General features: G+C 40.9%; 1 protein-coding gene across 1 annotated transcript in view; it reads left to right on the top strand.

The window, feature by feature from the left end:
- Window positions 1–20,441, top strand: part of USP34 (ubiquitin specific peptidase 34) — a 101,029-nt gene that overhangs the window by 73,909 nt on the left and 6,679 nt on the right. Inside the window, 24 exon segments of the mRNA XM_031058274.1 lie at window positions 254–407; window positions 1,165–1,243; window positions 2,169–2,222; window positions 2,318–2,413; window positions 3,331–3,395; window positions 3,492–3,567; window positions 3,665–3,712; window positions 4,074–4,205; window positions 5,331–5,411; window positions 6,520–6,605; window positions 7,838–8,006; window positions 8,090–8,164; window positions 8,703–8,854; window positions 9,266–9,314; window positions 9,406–9,510; window positions 9,632–9,676; window positions 10,637–10,700; window positions 10,703–10,740; window positions 12,654–12,801; window positions 13,759–14,393; window positions 15,830–15,987; window positions 16,811–16,889; window positions 19,139–19,265; window positions 19,588–19,695. Coding sequence (XP_030914134.1) covers window positions 254–407; window positions 1,165–1,243; window positions 2,169–2,222; window positions 2,318–2,413; window positions 3,331–3,395; window positions 3,492–3,567; window positions 3,665–3,712; window positions 4,074–4,205; window positions 5,331–5,411; window positions 6,520–6,605; window positions 7,838–8,006; window positions 8,090–8,164; window positions 8,703–8,854; window positions 9,266–9,314; window positions 9,406–9,510; window positions 9,632–9,676; window positions 10,637–10,700; window positions 10,703–10,740; window positions 12,654–12,801; window positions 13,759–14,393; window positions 15,830–15,987; window positions 16,811–16,889; window positions 19,139–19,265; window positions 19,588–19,695 — 2,823 coding nt within the window.

Below are 20,441 nucleotides of genomic sequence, written 5' to 3' on the forward strand. Positions count from 1 at the left end.
CTTCCTGTATAGAGAGCAGAAGCAAGTAAAATCCAACATAACTTTAATCGACCTATATTCCCAAGGTCACACGCTGTTTCACATAAGAAAAATGGCCAATTTTTGGTTTCAAATATTTTTTAATTTGAATTAATCTTATATTTTTTTCATAAAGCATGAGAGGAATTGCAAATAATTGCATCCAGTTTGTTGCTAATGTTGAAGTTTGGGTGTTAGGAAATAACTGACTAAATATGGTGTTGAATTCTTTCAGGTTTTAAGGAAGATGGTGGATATCTGAAGGAAACTGAGAGTTATGAGTATGACCTGATTGGTGTGACAGTTCACACAGGAACAGCAGATGGGGGCCATTACTACAGTTTTATCAGGGACATTGTCAATCCTCATGCTTACAAAAACAACAAGTGGTGAGCTGTGCCATTTCTGTTTCCATATTTTAATAACTAAGGCTTGTTGGCTTTGTTAGGTGCAGTTACATAGGGGATACATCCTGTAGGCTCCTCTAGAAAGCACAGGATGTTGGAATTTGCTAGTTGTAAGCATATTGATTTATTGGCCTGCAGATCAGTAGCCAGGAGTGTTTTGTGGTCCCTCAAACACAGGGGTGGCAGGGAATGCTGTGCTGGCCTCAGCACAGCCAGGAATTTCTTCCTGGTGGGACTAGATGGGAATTATTGCAGCACAAAAGATTTCCTGGATTGTCCTTCCTGAAATCTGCTTGGTACCTTGGGTGAGGATCCAGCTACATTTCTGGCTGGAGAATTTGGGGAAGGGGAGGGACATGGGCATGGGAAGGAGGAGGGAGACAGAAGAGAGCAGGGAACTCTGTGCCTGCTGGTTTTGGATGTGCTATCTCCATTTCTCACTGGAGCCCTGGCGTGGGAGACAAGGTTTCCTCTCTTCCTGTTCTCCAGAGCATTTCTGGAGCAGAAGCAGCTCCTGACCTAATCCCTGCTCCAGTGGGGATCCCAGAGGTGCCTCCTTGTTTGGTGTTATTGGAAGGAAGTCACTTTGGGACCAGATTTTCATTTGCTGGGATCTAAACAAGACATTAGAAATGAATAGGAATATTTCAATCGGAGGAATCTTTGGAAGTGCTCACAAGGCTTTATTTGCCCCTGGAGATGAGCAGCAGTTGTTTCAAAGCCTCTTCCTGCCTTGCAGGTACCTTTTCAATGATGCTGAAGTTAAACCCTTTGACTCTGCCCAGCTTGCTTCTGAATGCTTTGGTGGAGAAATGACTGTAAGTTGTCACCTGAATTTTTGTCATGTTCAACTCTTCCAGTGTCTGTTACAGCCTCTTACAAGCCAGGTCTTTGTATGAGCCTTTCAAAGGAAGCTGTCAGAAGTGCAGTGCAGGTATTACTAATGAAGCAAAGTTAATTAGTGAAGTGTCTCTCCAAACAAGAGGTATTTCTGTGCTAAATCTGGTTTTTATCATACCATTTATTCAGGTATAAGAAAGTGAGTCTGAAGCTGATTTAGGAATCAGCTTTTTATCATACCAATTATTCAGGTATAAAAAAGTCAGCTAATTTAGGAATCCTTGCTTGGGGTGGCTGCTTAGCTCAGACCATTGATGAAAGAGTCATTACTTCAAGCTTAGATGTATTCTAGGAAAAAAAAAGGGCATTCTGATCTTTGCCTATGCCTTGTGTCACTGCCTGTGACATCACTTGGAATATTTTTACATATTATTAATACAAACAACACTCAAATGTTCTCAGGTTGTGCCTGAATTGATCATTATTTATAGCTGTGTACAGGATATAAAGGACATTATGGATAACACAGTATCTTACTAAAGCAGTCCTGGGCATAAGACAACTTCTCTTGTCTGGGAAAGACAATAAGCTGAAATAAAACCAAAAAGTTCCTTTGTTTGGCACATAGATAAAATACCTTTAGATGCCTCTAAAGAAGAGGTGTCAGTGAGATGGATGAGCCAGGAAATTGCTTGGGAGGGAGGCAGAGTGTTGCATAGTAACTTTGAAAATTCAGAATAGGCCAGAGAAGGAAAAAAAAAACCAAGATTGCTTTGAGCGAGAACTAAATTGTCAGCAACCCTCATAAATATCTGAAATAAATGTGCAGGTGAACTATCACAAACTGTTAGAAACTAAAGCATTAAAAACTTGTAATTAATGGTTTTGCTTTCTTCTTGACAGACAAAAACTTACGATTCTGTTACTGATAAGTTTATGGACTTCTCCTTTGAAAAGGTATTTCTCTTCCAAACCCTTGTTGTGTGATTATATTTCTGATTTCATGATTTCTCTCTCAAAGCAAAAATTATACAGATGTTTTTTTCTCCAAGACACACAGTGCTTACATGCTGTTTTATAAACGGATGGAGCCAGAGGAGGAAAATGGCAAAGACTACAAATTTGATGTTTCATCAGAATTGCTGGAGGTACAAGTTGATTTGTTTTAACACCAATTTTAAAACACTCTAGGAGGCCCTAAACACATCAGAAATCTGAATAAACATAGGAAAGCAAAAATAATTTAAAGCACTAAGGTGGCAGCCCTTTCATTTTGCTGTCTGCCTTAGGAGATGGTCATGGGATAGGAAGGGAATTAGGATTTACATTTTATGTGAATTTTAGATGTTTTCTCATTCTGTCCTGTATATGGGATAAATCCCTTTTTGCCACCTGGGAAATTTAATGTCCCTGCTCCCTCTGGCCAGAAGTGTTGCTTCAGCATCTGCCACATTTTAGGTTCTTAATTGAAAATGTATTTTCATTCCTAGGCCAGCAAATCACATCATGCTTTTATCCTTCTTGGTCTTAAAAATATTAATAGATTTTTATCAGAGCTAAATGCTTAAACTGTATTGCTGTGAAAATCTATGAATTGATGTGATCAAAAACATCACTTTAGAGAGAGGAACAGGGGACTTGCAGAAATCCTGTTCTGGTTTAATAATGGAGATTCAAATCTTACTTTTCAGGAATTTGTCAGAAGTTCTCAGAGCTCATCAAGCTTTGGGTTAGACTTTAGCTGTGATTCTTTTTAAACTTGTTGTTCTCAAAATTTTAGCCCAAAACTCTGAATAATTAAGTTGTAAAAATGAGGCCACAGAAAGAGAAGATTTGAAGCTCTGTTCTGCAGTCCCATGGCAGGCACAACCAATACTCACTGTAGTATGAATGAAACAGCTTTGAACCAATTCTTTAAACTAAGGAAAGTGCTTTCAGAAAGAGTTTTTCATGCAGAAAAACTTTGTGGCTTTTAGCCTTGGAATCATTTAAATACCTTTAAAATCATGCTTAAGTAATGAAGTAAACTGCTTTCTTGTATCTGATGGTAGCATTTTTTCTTCAGTGGATATGGCACGATAACATGCAGTTCCTTCAAGACAAGAACATTTTTGAACATACATATTTTGGGTAAGTTTTTCTTTAAAAATGTAATATTAATGCTTCTTTTCTTCTTGCAGATTATCATTGTTTATTTTAATTAACAAATAAAATTACTGACTCTAGGTTTATGTGGCAGTTGTGTAGTAGCATCCCAAGTACACTACCAGATCCAAAAGCGGTTTCTCTGATGACAGCAAAGGTAAGGATTTCCAAAGAATCTCATCTTCTCTTAACTGTTTCCTTGTTGACATTTTAATCCATGCATTCTAAATTAATGGTTCCATTTTTTTTTCCAGTTAAGCACTTCCTTTGTACTAGAGACATTTATTCATTCAAAGGAAAAGGTATTCCATTTACTTGTAAATTCTCCTTAAGTAGCTGCATGAATTTAGTGAAAAGCAAATCTGTACTTTCCATTTCAAAACTGGGATTTTGAGCTGTAAAATTACTATATAGGATGCAAAGTTAATGTTTAGAGTGTCATTTACCACATTTATAGTGAGCACTGCACAATGGAATATAATGTGTATGTAAAAATGTATGGACTGGTATTATCTGTAGGTGCAATGTATTAATAATTCATAAAATGTTTATTGTTTATAATTCTTAAGATGTGATGCTTTACTGAACCATTTAGAAATGTGTAAAGATGATGCTGAAATTCATTATTTGAAGTTACAGTTTTTCCTGTATTTCTTTTTACAGCCTACAATGCTTCAGTGGATTGAACTGTTAACAAAACAGTTTAATAACAGTCAGGCAGCTTGTGAAGTAAGTGACTTAGGAACTCAGCAAAGTACAAACCAACTTTCTATATATTGTTTAACTTTCCTGGAGGTTCGTATCCCTGGAATATTTTGGACTATGAACTGCTGTATTTGGTATATTTGTGCTCTGTGAGATGAAATTCATCCTCTCTGATAACTGCAGATCCTGGGGAGTGACTTAACTTTTATTTGCAGAAACCTCTGTTGAGACCACAGGCCAAAATCATTTTGTCACTGGAATAAGAGAGAGCCAGTGTCACAAACTCTTTATTTGATTAATTTTTACATAGTGACTTGTGTGACCTGCTTAAATTAATTCACACAAGAGACATGGAAAGACAAAGAATTTGCTGTGGTCTTGTTGAAAGCAATTTTGAGATACTGAAGAAAAGTTTTGAGTGTTTCTGTGATAATTTAAATGTGCAAGAAACCTAGCATAGACTATGTCCTGCCTTAGACTTTATTCAGTAGCAGGGAGTTAAATCCATGATGCTTTTATAAATTCATTCAAAGTTGATAAATTGTGTGACATTCAGTATTGGGGTGTACAGTTGTCTCAGTGGGGTGTAGTCCTGAGATGTTTAATGTTACATTTAATGTAGTAAAGAATACTCAAGTACAGTTTAAAGTAAGAGCATTGATTCTTCATTTTAAAATTGTCTTTCCTTGTGACTCAAACTAAATTCTGGAGTGAGAAGACTGAGCTGTGTTATTTGCTGAGTCTGACTTGGAATGAGTCATTCTCTGTTAGTTTTGTACTTTTTGGGTCTCTGGAGGCCGTGAGGCTTTTCCACATGTTAAAATGCAAAAGAGATCTAACTTGGGAAGCTCTGTTTAATCCTGTCACTCTTCTACAAGATTCTTCAGGTTATGCTTTTTTGTAAGCATAGTTTTTATGCTGTTGACATCACTTTGCAGGATAAGTGTGTTCTTCCAGGTAATTTTCTAATGGCATGCAGAGCACAGGGATAAGAAGATACCAGATATAAATTTATATTGCTGTTTACTGCTATTGATCTTTATTTCTTTATTCCTTCATGCACAGAAGACATTTTAGATTTCCCTTGGATTAAAACTTGCCTATTCCTTAATAATAGTAACATCGATTTCTCTTCAGACTTTATTATCATGCAAAAAAGAAGATTGGACTAGAGCAAGTGTGGAACAAAACTAACACAGTATGTATCTTCTGCAGTGGTTTTTGGATCGTATGGCTGATGATGATTGGTGGCCAATGCAGATTCTAATAAAGTGTCCCAATCAGATTGTGAGGCAGGTAAGAAAAAAGTTCCTTTCCAAGTCAGGTGACAGCTTGAGCCGTGAGCAGAAACAGCCAGTTCTGGTGGCTGTGATTCTGCCAGTTTCAGTGAATACCTGAAGTGTCTGGAGGTGTTTGGCCATGGGAGTGGTACTGTTTGAAACAACCCCAGCACAGCTGTACAGGCAGCATCACTAAATCACAGTAGATGCAAATTAAGGTTTTTAGAGATGCCTCTTGATCTCTACAAATCTGAACCCTTTACATTAAAAAAAAGGGTTTTTTTCTGAATTAATTCAACAGTAGTTCATCAAGCTCCACCATCAGAAAACAAAAAAAAAATCAAACTGTTTACATTCAGTACTCCTCAAAGCTCCAGTTTGAAACTTCTGTAGTAAATTTTTGTGAGTAGAGGTAATTTTACAGTATTATGCTACAAAGCTTTGTTAATACCCTTTTCTGGAAATACTTAAAAAAACCCAAACCCTATATTTGTAGCATTTGGTCATTCACAAATCCAACTATTAATAGTGTCACTTACAAGTGTACTTCTTTACAAGTTGTTCAGGTATAAACTCTTAACAGTTACTTTATGTCACCTGAACTCTTCAGTTGGATTTCTGGCTATTAAAGTGATATTTCCATGCAGACCCATGCATAGTTTTTTGATGCAATGCATCAGTAAAAGAATATATTTCATGGGAAGACTCTATGCAAAGTCTTAGGCAAGGTCTTCTCCTCATTAATGCTTTACATAATAGAAATTACTGGAAGGAATTTCCTTCAAATTTTTGCGTGAATTCCTATGAGCCAGCAGCAAAATTAAAAAACATCTTGCCAAAAATATCCAAATGTATGACAGTAAAGATAAAAGGAAAAAAGTAGAGTCATGTTTCAGTACACACAATATTAAAGGCTGGGTTTAGGGTTCCTCCATGAGATCTGTTCATAAAAACCAGGTTTGGCTCTTTTGTTAAAATTCAGTCTCAGCTTTGTCTTTCAAACTTTGAACCTGTGAGGAGCTGGCAGTGGGATTGGGGACAGAATATTCTTTGCTTAGGAGTGACACATTGCCCTTTTTGTGAAGGACTGAGGGTGTGCAGCTCACTCCCTTCTCTGCTTGCAGATGTTCCAGCGCTTGTGTATCCACGTGATCCAGAGGCTGAGGCCAGTGCATGCTCACCTGTATCTGCAGCCAGGAATGGAAGACTGGTAAAATAAACCCCCTGCCAACTTCTGGTCATTGCTGCAGCTGCTTTTATTGATCAGTCACTCCAAACAGCCATGGAAAGCTGAAATAGTGCTAATTGTTCTTCGTTATTCTGCCCAAACTGCTCGGATTTATTTAAAATACCAGTAGGCTTGCAAAGGGCAGTGTCACATGGTTTGAAACATTTGCTCCCTTAGAGTAGGTTTTCAGCATGGTCTTTGTTTTTCCTATCACTTGGACACTGCAAGTGTAAATCTCACTGCTCAGACTTGAGAATCCTTCTGTGAATTGGATCTGGAGGCACAAAGGTGGAAGTTTTTATTTCTACATCCTGTAAAAGAGTTTGGAGATCAGAGGTTAATCCTATAACTAAATCACAGGTTTTGTCAAAGAGGAGGAAGAACCCTCTTGGATTCTCCTTTGTCTGCTTATCATCAAGAAAACTGCCACTTTATCTCCAATTATGAAACACTTAAACTCTATTTAATACATGATGAGAAGAAAAAAAGTGGTTTTTCTTTCACCTCTTGTGTTAAAGTTGTGATTGTGATAATAAATTTTCCCCAGAGCGGAAATGGCAGACTTTGTAATAACTATGCTGCCATATCAAAATTCAGGACATGAAGATACAATTTTCATGGCAAAAAGCAGAATTGAATTTGTTTTGGAAGCCTTACTTGTGTCTGTGATTTGGCTTTGTTCAGTGACGAGGTCCAACCTTGAGCAGATGTCTGAGGCTGAAGTTCTCATGAAGTAGCTGCATGAATCTAGTGAAAAGCAGATCTGTACTTTCCATTTTAGAGGTGGGATTTTGAGCTGGAAAACGACCATATATGATGCAGAGTTAATGCTCAGAGTGTCTGAGGCTGAAGGTGGATGGTGCTCTTGTGTTCAGGAAGGTGCCTTGCCTTGGTTCCATAGCTATAACTGCAGTCCCATTAAATTCAACAAGCAGATCAAGAGGATGATTTTAAGTAGGAGATCCCCAGTACTGTTGTTCTGAGAGTTCTTTTCCTGAGCAGCATCTTGATTCACAACACCAATTTGATAAACTCTTGAGCATTTCAAGTGCCTGTTGCTCCCTCGGGTTGGGCTGGGTGTTACCCAGGCTGCGGATAAGGGGTGAGGGACCTGAGAGCAGGAGTTCTGGTGAATGCTCTGTTTGCACGGGCTCAGGATGGCTCTGTGCTGTGTGCTGTGTGTGCCATGGCCACGCTGGCTGTCGTTGCTGCAGCTCTGATGACATGGACGGGCCCGTGGAGGACATTGGGAGCCGCTCGTGCGTGACGCGCTTCGTCAAGACGCTGCTGTCCATCATGGAGCACGGCGTCAAGCCCCACAGCAAGCACCTCACCGAGTACTTCGCCTTCCTCTACGAGTTTGCCAAAATGGGAGAGGAGGAGGTGGGTACAGCCCTGGCTTTGGGCAGGTGCTGCTGGCTGGGCACAAATGGATTTTCAAGTAATCCCATCCCTGCGTTTTTCAGAGCCAGTTCTTGCTCTCTCTGCAAGCCATATCCACAATGGTCCACTTCTACATGGGAACCAAGGGGCCTGAGAATGTAAGTTGGAGTATTTTAGATAACAGGAGCTAATCTTGCCTCTTGTACATCTGTGATCATTACTGCTGTATCTTGAATCATCCTTCAGCTGTTACATTAAAATTGCTTCACTTCCACAATTTTTTTCAATGTTTGAATGAATATAATATTTAAAAAAAAATATGTTGAGTTGCCTGTTATTCTTTAATATAGAAATAGGCACTGAGTAAAAGCAATAAAGTTGCCCTTAATTTCATACTAATGATAATGCTATTAACAATTGATTGCTTACTTCTGTTGTACAACTTAGGTTCTTAAATTTACCTGCTCTTTTTGTTAAATAGACCATATCTTCAGCCAGCCTACCTCTTGCATTTGTAAACAGAATTTTGCTTGTGCAAAATGAACGTTTCAATGTGAGAGTCAGTTGATCAGGTACTTACCTGGCTTGGTTCATGCAAGTTGATGAAGTTGTTTGCTATAAAGGGCAGGGTAATGCAAAGGCCTTTGAAATGAAGGCACAGAATGTCCACACTGAAGTTCTGTGGTTTTTCCTCAGCCCCAGGTGGAAGTGCTTTCTGAGGAAGAAGGGGAGGAAGAGGAGGAAGAGGAAGATATCCTTTCTTTAGCAGAAGAGAAATACAGGCCTGCTGCTCTTGAAAAGATGATTGCCCTGATTGCTCTTCTGGTGGAACAGTCTCGCTCAGAAAGGCAAGAGCTCCTGAAAAAACAAAATCAGTTTAGAATTTATAGTTCAGAAAGGAGTCAGAGATTTTATGGGTTTGTCTGAGGGTTTTGTTGTGGGCTTTTTTACCAGCATAAATAAGCTTGTATATGAGCCCATTATATTTTTAATCACTTAAAAAGGGACTGTCATTGTTGACCAAATTAAAGACATGGGTTAAATACTTGAACACATTCACTTGGCCACATTTGGTTTTCTTTCTTTATCTCAGTCAAGTACAGTTTTTTTTGTTGTTGTTCAGTTTTACACCAACACCTTTATTGTCTCTTGTATGTTGTGATACTGAAGAATATGAACTAACACTCAGTCCTGAGTGTCTCCCTAACCATAATCATGGCTGAAGTAAAAGAAAATGATCATTTTCTTTTGTATTTTAGACATTTGACCTTGTCCCAAAACGACATGGCAGCACTGACAGGAGGAAAGGTAATCAAGTTAAGAATGACTGCTGTAGCCTCCCAAGCCCTCTGTGCTGGGTAGCTGTAGGCAGTGAGCTGTATCTGCTTGTTTCTTGCAGGGTTTCCCTTTTTTATTCCAACATATCCGTGATGGGATCAACATCAGGCAATCCTGCAACCTCATTTTCAGTCTGTGCCGCTACAACAATCGCCTGGCAGAGCACGTGAGTACAGGGCCCTGGAGCTGCTCTTTGAGATCTCCTCTAATCAGTCTCATGGGGTAATTGGTGTTATTTTAACTGAATAAACACAAATCTAATGAGTTTTGTGTGTTTTCTTTTCAAGATTGTGTCCATGCTGTTCACATCTATAGCAAAGCTGACTCCTGAGGTATGTAAACACAGCACCTGTCCAGTAAATAGTCTGTAGTCATAATTTCCCTGTTTAAACCACAGAAATAATCCTTTGCTCATCAAAAGTCTTGCATGGAAGATGGAAGTTTTTGTGCCATTGAATGAAGTCTAACTGCACTGTTTGTGAAGTTTTGTAAAACAGAAATTTGCTGTGCCACTTGGGATGAAAGTTTTATTCAAATCAAATAACATTTCTAGATTCTCCACCCATATGAATTTCTTTCAAAAAGCTGGTAACATTGAAGTATTGTGTGCAAAAATAAGTGGAGATAATTACTTATTATCAGACTCTTCAAGATTTGGGGCACTGTTTTGCAGTTCTGTGCTGGCAAACACATTTCTCATTCAGAGTAAATTCCTGCCCTGGTAATAACAGAAATACTGAGAATTCCAAATGGATTCCAGATGCAAAATACATAATTATAGTTGTAACCACTTCGTTGAAATGTTGTTAAAAGCTGGATGAGTCTTGGCAGTGTAAAACCTCAAAATGAGATGCTTTTGGATAAACTTCCCAGGATCCATATTCCATGTTATTTAAATACATAAAAATTATAACTTATCTGAGCTGGTGATATAAACCAGGATAAATGGGTGAAGTCTTAAACAATGATCAGCTTGATTCTTTCATTTTTCCAGAATAATGTCTATATTTCCTATAAATAAATACATATATCTATTTCCTGTAAGTTCTCCTAGACTGAGCCTGTCTCATATGATCCTGTTGCTTTGCACTGACTGTAACCAGTGGATTAATTTATAGCTATATATGGATTATGTATAGGTTAAATAGTAAGGGATTAAAGTATTCTAAATGTTCGTGTCTGAAGTTTGTAGAAATCTTACAGACATTGGGATTTTTTAAAAATACTCTTAAAAAAAGGTGGATGAAATTAAATAGATGAAATTGGGTATTTTTCCCTTTTCTGCATTACAGGCAGCCAATCCTTTTTTCAAATTGCTCACCATGCTCATGGAATTTGCTGGTGGACCTCCAGGAATGCACCCTTTGCTTCTTACATTCTGCAGAGGATATGGGAGGTACAATATGTAAAATAAAACAGAAGCTAAATTGTCTTTCTCTTGTTGGTTCTTTTATGTCTCTCTTGCATTTTGCTGTCATCCTTCCTGCATCAGTCCATGATTTTTTAATTATCATTCCTCTTCTGAATAAACAGCAACAGACATTTAAAAAGTTCTATTGTAACTTAATGGCTCTTCCAGTTTAATTTCAAATTTTAGTTTAATGAGAAATTAATTGATTCATAATAAGAGCCTAGAATGCTTTTTCTAGACAAGTTCCACATTGTTTTCTGTTATCCTTTTGCAAGGCCTGTAAAATGTTTCAACACCCATCATTTGGTTGTGGGTTTTTGGCCTTTATGTACAGATTCCTTGAGTGTTCATTTGACATTTTGATTCTCTGTAAAATGTCCATTAACACTTTTAATGCATAAAATAGTACCAGACTGAGTCTGCTGGATAATTGCTGTGTGCAGGACCAACCTTGCTTGTGTTTCCAAATGAGAGAGACTTTTAAACCAAATGGGCACAGGGATGAATTCCTTTATCTGAGCCACAGATGAGCCACTAAAGGTTTCTGTTCACCTGCTGCTCTCTGAGCTCCCAGTACTGTTCAGTGTCTTCATTCCTGGCTGAGAACAGCATGGCCAGCCTGGGGACTGCTGAGGACCAGCTCATTCCCATTAATTCCCTTTAAAAATGGGGCTGGAGCAGTGTGGGAGGGACATGGATTGCTGTTCCAAAGGGTTTCCTGTGGTCAGGAGCAGCTGCAGGATCACAAGTGATGTGATGGATGAGCTGTAGCTGCTGCACCTCAGCTAAGGGGAGTTCAAACTGCACATCTCAAGGGCCACAGTGACACCCAGCTGGTGACACAGGTCCAGGAATATAAATTGTGCAGGCAGGGATGTGAGAGCCAGCAGTGGCTGCACAGGCTTGGAGTGTAGAATCTGCTTTTACAGCCTCTCCAGCTTGTGGAAGTCATTAAAAGTGATTGAGCTCTGCAGACACTGAGAAATGATTGTATCTTTCTTGGACATTCCCTCCAGCCATTACCCAGGAAACCTGACAGAGCAATTTGTCATTTCTAAGTAAAGGGAGGAGATTGTTCTTAAGGTGTTTATTTTTAAAATGAGATTAAAATTTTATAAGCAGAGTTATGGTCGTGTCAGCTGCTCATATTCTTCAGGTGGAGTAGGGGAACTGAGAACAGCTTCAGCAACCCAGTTACTACCTCTGGTTCCTTAGAGTAAAACTTCTTGTCTGGGCACCTGGGCCTTGAGGTAGAAAGAAAGTAGTTTTTAAAAACTAACAGAAAAACAAACAATATTTATTGGCCTCATGTCAACAGATTTCCAGCTACACAGAGGCAGAAAAGCTCAGGAAGCTTTGTTTTCTCCTTATTCTCTCAAGGTTTGCACAACAGCATTCATTGCCTTTGGAAACTCCTGGATTAATTTATTCCTTGAAATTGTATATTCAGTAAAAAATGCAGTAGTTACCCTCAGCATGAAGCTGTATGAACATCTTTGCATACCATTTATTTTCTTTTGATGTAACTTATACTGATTCAGTGTTAAGGCTTTGTGTTAGATATTTTTAAAAAATACTTGTCTATAAAGACAAGGTTGTTCCATCTTAGTGCTTAGTATTTCAACTCCTAAATATCTCATAATATACAGAAAGAATAGGCAGAGTAATTTCCTGGGCTTAGGCTGAACTTTCAAAACTCTGAACAAGGTTCAGAAGCACAAACCAGTGAAATTTAATAAGGTTCTCTTTGTGTGCAGAGCAGCTCAGTCTTGCAAGTGCTTTGATAGCCCTAAGTGATTTTAAAAAGAAATGTTGAGAGTGATTTTAGGGGTTTCTAATACAGTCAGTGCATAGTAGGAGGATTAATGTATTCCTTTTGATTTCCCCCTCTGCTGTAGGTGATTGAGTACAACCCCTCGCAGTGCCTGGACTGGCTGGCCGTGCAAACCCCTCGCAACAAGCTGGCTCACAGCTGGGTCCTGCAGAACATGGAGAACTGGGTGGAGCGTTTCCTCCTGGCACACAACTACCCTCGAGTGAGAACTTGTAAGTGGATTTTAATTGGAGAAAGATTGTCACCTCTTGCAGTGAGTTGCGTGCTCCTGTGTTTGTCTTTTCTTCCTTTTCTAGTTGTTGTAGAATTGCTGGGTTTTAAAATTTTGGGATAACAGTGGTGGAGGTGTTACTGGTTTTTATGAAAAAGCTGTGTTTTCCTTTGGTACCTTGAATGATACATTGGTAGGCTCTTTATTTTAAGTGGTTAATCTGCAAGGTCCAGGCAAACCTAAAGAAGGAGAAAGGGTAATTCCAGAGGTTTTCCATTCTGTCCATCACATGGCTGTGCAATAGGTGGGAGGAGTACATGTTGTTCTTCCACAAGAATCCCCAGCTGAGTCCTTTGAACTTGTGGATTAAGGAGAAGCTGCTTTCTCCCATATTCCAGGGTATCCTGGCTCTCTGGTTTGTCCTGCTGGGAATCACACTGTCACATTGCCAGAGAACATTTTCAGCCTTCCCTGTGTCCATTTTTTTAACCAAGGAGGCTCCACACTACAGGCCACTGACCTTAACACGTTTCTGTGGCTGAGGGAGATGGGAAAACTGGAGGTACAGCTTTGCAACAGGCTCCAGTTGTAAACATCTCTGAAGATTTAATGACCTCTTGATTGAGCAATGGACAGCTTCAGTCATGGAAAACCTCTGGGATGCATTGTGTGATGGGATCTGGAGTCACATTCTGTAGTGGGATGCACTGTGTTAGCACAGGGAGAACCAGGCAGCAGCCAGGGATGTAGGTGGCACATCCCAGCACCACTTTTAACGTGCTTTGTGCTACTGTTACCCGCTTGGGTTCTCTTTCTAGTGTGAATACAGTAATACCAGCTTGTGTAAAATGTTTGAAATGTGTACATGGAGCAGGGGGTGCAGTTGAATTGCTGTTTGCATGGCTGTTAAGCAGGTATGTCACTGTCAAAGGTGTAACAAATCTGTTTCTATTTGAAGCTGCAGCCTATCTCTTGGTGTCGCTTATTCCGAGCAATTCCTTCCGTCAGATGTTCCGCTCGACGCGCTCCTTGCACATCCCCACACGGGACCTGCCCCTCAGCCCCGACACCACTGTAGTCCTGCACCAGGTCTACAACGTGCTCCTGGGCCTGCTCTCACGGGCCAAGCTCTACGTGGACGCCGCCGTGCACGGCACCACCAAGCTGGTGCCCTACTTCAGTTTCATGACCTACTGCTTGATCTCCAAAACCGAGAAGCTCATGTTCTCCACGTACTTCATGGACTTGTGGAACCTCTTCCAGCCGAAGCTCTCGGAGCCGGCCATCGCCACCAACCACAACAAGCAGGCCCTACTGTCCTTCTGGTACAACGTGTGCGTGGACTGTCCCGAGAACGTGCGCCTGATCGTGCAGAACCCCGTGGTGACCAAGAACATCGCCTTCAACTACATCCTGGCCGACCACGACGACCAGGACGTGGTGCTCTTCAACCGCGGCATGCTGCCCGCCTACTACGGCATCCTGCGCCTCTGCTGCGAGCAGTCGCCCGCCTTCACCCGCCAGCTGGCCTCCCACCAGAACATCCAGTGGGCCTTCAAGAACCTCACCCCGCACGCCAGCCAGTACCCAGGGGTAAGTGACCAATGCCACCATGTGCCAGCCCCTCGTTCCCATGTCCCCTCTCACCTGGTGTCTCTTGGAGCTTAACACGCCCGGTGGTGAAAGTGTTCGTGTGGGTTTCCTGGTGGAAGTCATTCCTGTCTTTAGATCCAGTAGATCTTTGGGAGGGGTTGTCACAGACATATTTTATGAAAAATCCTTCCCTTAGGATTTTTCCTCCTGAGAAGCTGAGAGGCCTCAAGAACAAAATGTAAACATTGATTATCTGCTGCTGTGGAATGCAACAGGTGCCTCTGTAATTGGTCTCATGTGGTTGTTTCTAATTAATGGCCAATCTCAGTCAGCTGGCTCAGACTCTCTGTCCGAGACACAAGTTTTTGTTATCATTCCTTCTTTTTCTCTTCTTAGCCAGCCTTCTGATGAAATCCTTTCTTCTATTCTTTTAGTATAGTTTTAATAGAATATATATAATAAAGTAATAAATCAAGCCTTCTGAAACATGGAGTCAGATCCTCGTCTCTTTCCTCATCCTCAGACCCCTGTAAACAGTCACAGGGGTTGGTTTGGGTTCTCCTTGCTGTGTAGCACTGCAGAGCAGTTGTTGTTTTCTGGGTGTTTCCACTGTTCAGTATTCCAGCCCAGTCATAAGAAACAAGGAAAAGCTTTGATGGTGGTCTCTAGGAAGGAGGTTGCATTATAACAAAGGTGGAGGAATTCCCAGTTTCTTCTTTGCTTTCAGCTTCTGGAATAGGGCCAAGACTTGGCCTGTAGGACAGGGGGAGGACAGCCTGGTGCTCCCCTTGGGAACAGCCAGGTACCTTTGGCAGAGCTGGGAGTTGTGCTGTCAGTGACACACGGGGACACCAGCAGAGAGCAGGTGCTGGGTGAAGCAGGCTGTGTGTGATGCTCAAACAACAGGCCTGCAGGGGCTGGAGAGACAGCAGGCCTGGGTGTGCATGATTACACTGTGAATATTGCTTTGGGATCCTTTGGGGTGTGCAGGGACACAAGGAATACAAAGCTTCCCGTCACTGTGAAGAGGAGGAGGATGCAGGGAATCTTCCATATTGAACTTCTGCCTAGATCAGCTCACAGGGAAATTGTACATCTGACAGTCCCTGCTCTCCTCGTTGGCATCTCCCCTCAGAAGTGTCAGTTTGTCTGGCAGGGGACCTGGGTTACTCCCCTGTGTTTGGTGTTTGCCAGGCATATGGGGCTGCAGCAGGGTTTGGCGCAAGCAGCTTTCTGAATGGTTGGTGCCAGGGATGGGGATTTCAGATTGCCTTGTACATATAAATGTGACACGTGTCATTATGTGCACATACGTGCAACAGTGAGCTGTGCTCTTAGGAGGCATCAGAACATCTCATTTTATAACTTGGGCAGAAAGCCTGAACCGTACCACAGTGAGAGAGCCGACTCTAACCAAGGATTTCTGTGTGTTTTAGGCAGTAGAAGAGCTGTTTAACCTCATGCAGCTGTTTGTAGCTCAGAGGCCAGACATGAGAGAGGAGGAGATCGAGGACATAAAGCAATTTAAGAAAACCACCATCAGCTGTTACCTGCGCTGCTTGGACGGACGCTCTTGTTGGACAACTCTCATAAGGTACAGACAGCCCTTGCTCACCCACAGCCCAGCTGGAATTCCCTCCCCAGCCTCCCCCAGGAGCAGAGCTGTGGTTCCAGCTGCTGCTGTGGGCACTTGTTACTTTGGAGCAGAAATGTGATGTAGGAATTGTGCCTGTGGGACAGTTTTATTGTATCGTGTCTTCAAAGAGTGTTTCATTTCTGCTCTGAGGAGGCGCAGCTGAAAGTGCTGCTTGGGCATTCTCAGCAGAGCTATAAATTGCTGTGCATGTAGGTCAGGGCTGGGGTTTTACATGGAGCTCTTGGTGCACTGAAAGCCTGCTGGAAAGGACAGGCTGTGGTACCTGGAGGGGCTCCTGCACTCACCTGGCACTGACCTGTCACAGCCACCTTGTCCCAAATCATCTTTGTGGTGAAAGGAACCATTCATTAGCATAATGCTTTCCTTTCTGTTCTGCTGTAAGCATAAAATATTCTGATAAAAATGTTTTCAGACATTTAAAAGGCCAAACATATGCTTGACTGAATCTATTTAAATGTATCATTTAAGAAGCATAAACTTCTGTCTTTCCAAGAACATAATTTTCCACATTTTTGCAGGGGTTGTATAGGAAATATTTCTGTAAAGGTTATATATAAATTACTTCCCATAACATAAAGGAGGTTGATGGCAGAGGCATTTTTAAATTAAAAAGGGGGGGGGGGGAATGAGGAGGAGAATTATGTTATTTTGGGGTTTCTTTGTTCTTTTGTGATTATTTTCCAAAATACAGTATGAGGATAACAATTTTAAGCTTGGGATGAGATTTTCAGTGTTCTCAATGTTTGGATTTTTTTCCTAGTGCCTTCAGAATATTATTAGAATCTGATGAAGACAGACTTCTCGTTGTGTTCAATAGAGGATTGATTCTGATGACTGAGGTAATAACTTTGTTATTTAATTATTGCAAACATCTCACCCTGGTGCTTCCCCTGTCAGCTTTAATAAGATTTCTTTTTAGTACTAAAAAGATCAGGAAGTTGTTTGTCTGCTTCTCAGGACAGAGGGAAAACCACCAGCAGATTATGCTGAGAGGAATAAATTTATGCTTTTTTGGTGTCATTCCTTTTATTACAGGTAATTGGGAATGAATGGCTGAGTGCAGTCACACAGTTGTTAGTAGTTAAGAAGTGTTAAGGCTACAGGTTAAAACCAGAAATAACTTAAAGGATGCTCAGCTGCAGCTGTGGTTGATATTTCTGACCCTCCTTTGAGGCAGTTCTCCTTTTCTTTCCTACCTGTTGTGCCTTTTATTTGCAAGGAGTGGTCTGAAACACAAAAACCTTCTGTTGGAAATGAACCTAAAATGCATTTCTGGAGCACATCTAATTGTTGTAAATGGATTTTTGGTCCATGAGACCAGGCCAGAGTTATTTCAAAATTGAATGGAAAAACTGAAATCATGCACCTCTGACATAGATGCAGTTGGGATGTCAGGCCCTGCTCCAGTTTCACTCCGCACATCCACATGTCCTGGTGGGTGGGACAGCCTGGATTCCATTCAGCACTCCATGGGGGAGGTGATGGATGAGAACCTGTGATCATGGAAAGCACTGGCAGTGTCAGGGGCAGGACCCCTTTGGGAACAAGAATAAAAATCTTCATGTGTTGGAGAAAGCATAAAAGCAAGATTCATTCTTGGCACCTGTAGGATGGTGTATTCAGGAGAGATATTAAACTGGGAAAATCCATGGTGCAAGACAAGTGGCTCAGAGGTAATTGTGGCTGTGCAGAAAATGGGATTTTGGAATGGGGTTTTGCTGCAGGAGAGGGCAGCCAGCACAACTGGAAGTTGTCAGAAGGACTTGGAGCAAACATCTGTCAAGGATGTTTAGTGTGCCTTCAGCCATGTGGCTGGACTGGATGATGCTTTCAGGTTGATTCCAGTCCCATTTTTATATGGTTTCTATAAAAAATTCTTTTAACTCTTTTTATGTCACTGGTTTGCATTTTCTATTACAAAAAGTGTGGTAGAAAGAGCTGGAATTACAGAAACAGTGCAGTGCTATTTGAAAATTGAGTTTTCAGGAGCTTGTTACAAATATAAGGCTATAGATTAATTAATTGTAGTTAATTACTCCAGCATATCTGTTCCTTTTTGTTATGAAAATATCTCCATCCAGTAAACTGGGTGTCAAAGGTCAGGAACTGGGCTGTAAGGTTATCCATACATGAAATATCAGTAGATCAAGGTACATACACAGACATGTATAAAAAGAATTTGGTTTAGCTTAGTTAGCCCTCATCCATGCTAACAATGGATAATTAAGTTTGTGAAGAGTGTGTAATATAAAATGAATTTATCCTGTGTAAAAGCATTGCTAGAAATTAAATTAAATTTATAATTGATGCTACTTTTCAGCTTGAGGTTAGCAGGCCTTTTATTGTCCCTTGTTGGCTGGAAGTGTTTCGCCTGGAGACAAAAAACTGCATGAAGGAGTTGTCACATCCAGGAAAGTTTCCCACTTCAGGGTGACTGTGTGTCTTTTGTTCTCACTGTAATATGGAAAGGGCCTGGCAAGGGTTTGCATTCTAGGGGCTGAGGCTGCTGTTCCTTTATCTTTCAAATACCCCAGCAGATGAAATATCTGCTCTTACATCCTGTGCTGGGATTTTTGCAGCTCGGAAATGAGTTGCTTTTCCTTCCCAATATTTCTATAAATCACAGATACCCACAAGGTATAAAAGGAGAAGTAATTCATCTGATGTACAGCCATATATCCTTCAGCAGCATTTTGAAAAATGACTGGCATCCATCTTAATCCTACCTTTTTTTTCCCAAATTCATATGTCTGTGCACCTCCTGTATCACTTTGTCTGCTGGCTAAGGCAGTTTGGGATTACAGGGATATAAAAATACTGGGTCTCAAATGGCACTTTGTTCCCTGGGTTGTAGATAAAGGTGTGAAAACTTGGTAATTATTTTGAGCTGGTAACACAAACCTTTTACCTGGAAAACAAATGAAGAACTTTGTGATTATATCCAACACCTTATATTTTTTGAGTATAAAATACCTTGTTTGAGCATAAAATAAATGTAAATCTATCTGCAGGATAAAAAGAGGAATACTGACAAGTACCTTAGTTTGGCAACATAAAGTTCTGGCATTTTTTTTCTTCTTCTTCCCAGTCCTTTAACACGTTGCACATGATGTACCACGAGGCCACAGCTTGCCACGTGACTGGAGACCTGGTGGAGCTTCTGTCCATTTTCCTCTCGGTTCTGAAATCCACACGGCCCTATCTGCAAAGAAAAGGTTTGATTATAACTCTTGTTTCTAAATTCATTTTCCTCACCCAACCCCTAGTGGCTTTTCTTGTTGTTTTTTAAAACTTGCTGTACAGTAGAATATGTGTCTGTTAATGGATATTAAATTGTTACTTACTCAATTACTGACTTAAAACTAAACTAGATTTCATCAATTTAACAGCAGTAGGCCAGTGAGGTTTAACAAATTCCTAGATAGATTAAGACCATGGTAGAGGAAAAAGAGACTCCTCAGCAGTAAAATTCTGTGCTTTTTCTAACAAGCTTTTGAGCCATGAGCTAAGCAGCCTCCTGGGATGTTTGCATTGCAGATGTGAAGCAAGCTCTCATTCAGTGGCAGGAGAGGATTGAATTTGCCCATAAGCTCTTGACTCTGCTCAATTCCTACAGCCCTCCTGAGCTGAGAAATGCCTGCATTGGTAAGTCCTGGCCCTGCAGACCTGTCCTGCACAGGCCCTGCTGTGAGCTGGAAATGCCACTTGCACAAGGGCTCTGCCAGTGGAGGTGGGGATGGTTGGTGTGGCACTGTCAGTGCCTCTGATCCTGCTCACACAGCTCTGGGTTTGGCAGCTGGCTTTGGATATTCCTGTGCTCAGTCAAGGCCTGCAGGCTGGGGGCACAGAAAGCCACAGGTCACTTTGTGAGACTGATTTGCCACCTGATAAGGGGCATGACTGAGGAGTAGCTCAGGTGTCGCTGAGTTTAGAGTCAAATCCCAAATCTGACATTGAAATTCAAACATGAACTAAAGCTGCCCTCAGAAGGGAGCGTGGAGACCAAGTTATTCTGAGAAACAGCTTTTCCTGTTCATTTTTATGATTCAGTACTGTGAAGTGCAATAGTGGAACTAAAGCATAAATAGCTTGTAGAGGGGAATGGATTTGCTTTTTAAAGTGTAGACACAGATAGTACATACAAATGCCTCTCTTGCATTAGCAGAGCTATTTCAGAAAGGCCCAGGTTTTTTCTAGTTTAGACTTTTTTAATATTATTTAATGGATTGCTGGTAAAGGCCTAACCATGTCCAGAACCCTTTTTTGTGTGTGATGTGTATGCATTTCCCCCTATTTTGAGTATTTTCTCGTTGTCCTCCTGACTGCTGCTGGTTGCCCTTTTCCAGGCATCACACCTGCTCTGTTAAAGAAGAAGCAAAGAGGGTAATGGT

This window comes from Geospiza fortis, unplaced genomic scaffold (assembly GCF_000277835.1).
Source record: "Geospiza fortis unplaced genomic scaffold, GeoFor_1.0 scaffold275, whole genome shotgun sequence".
Taxonomy (NCBI): domain Eukaryota; kingdom Metazoa; phylum Chordata; class Aves; order Passeriformes; family Thraupidae; genus Geospiza; species Geospiza fortis.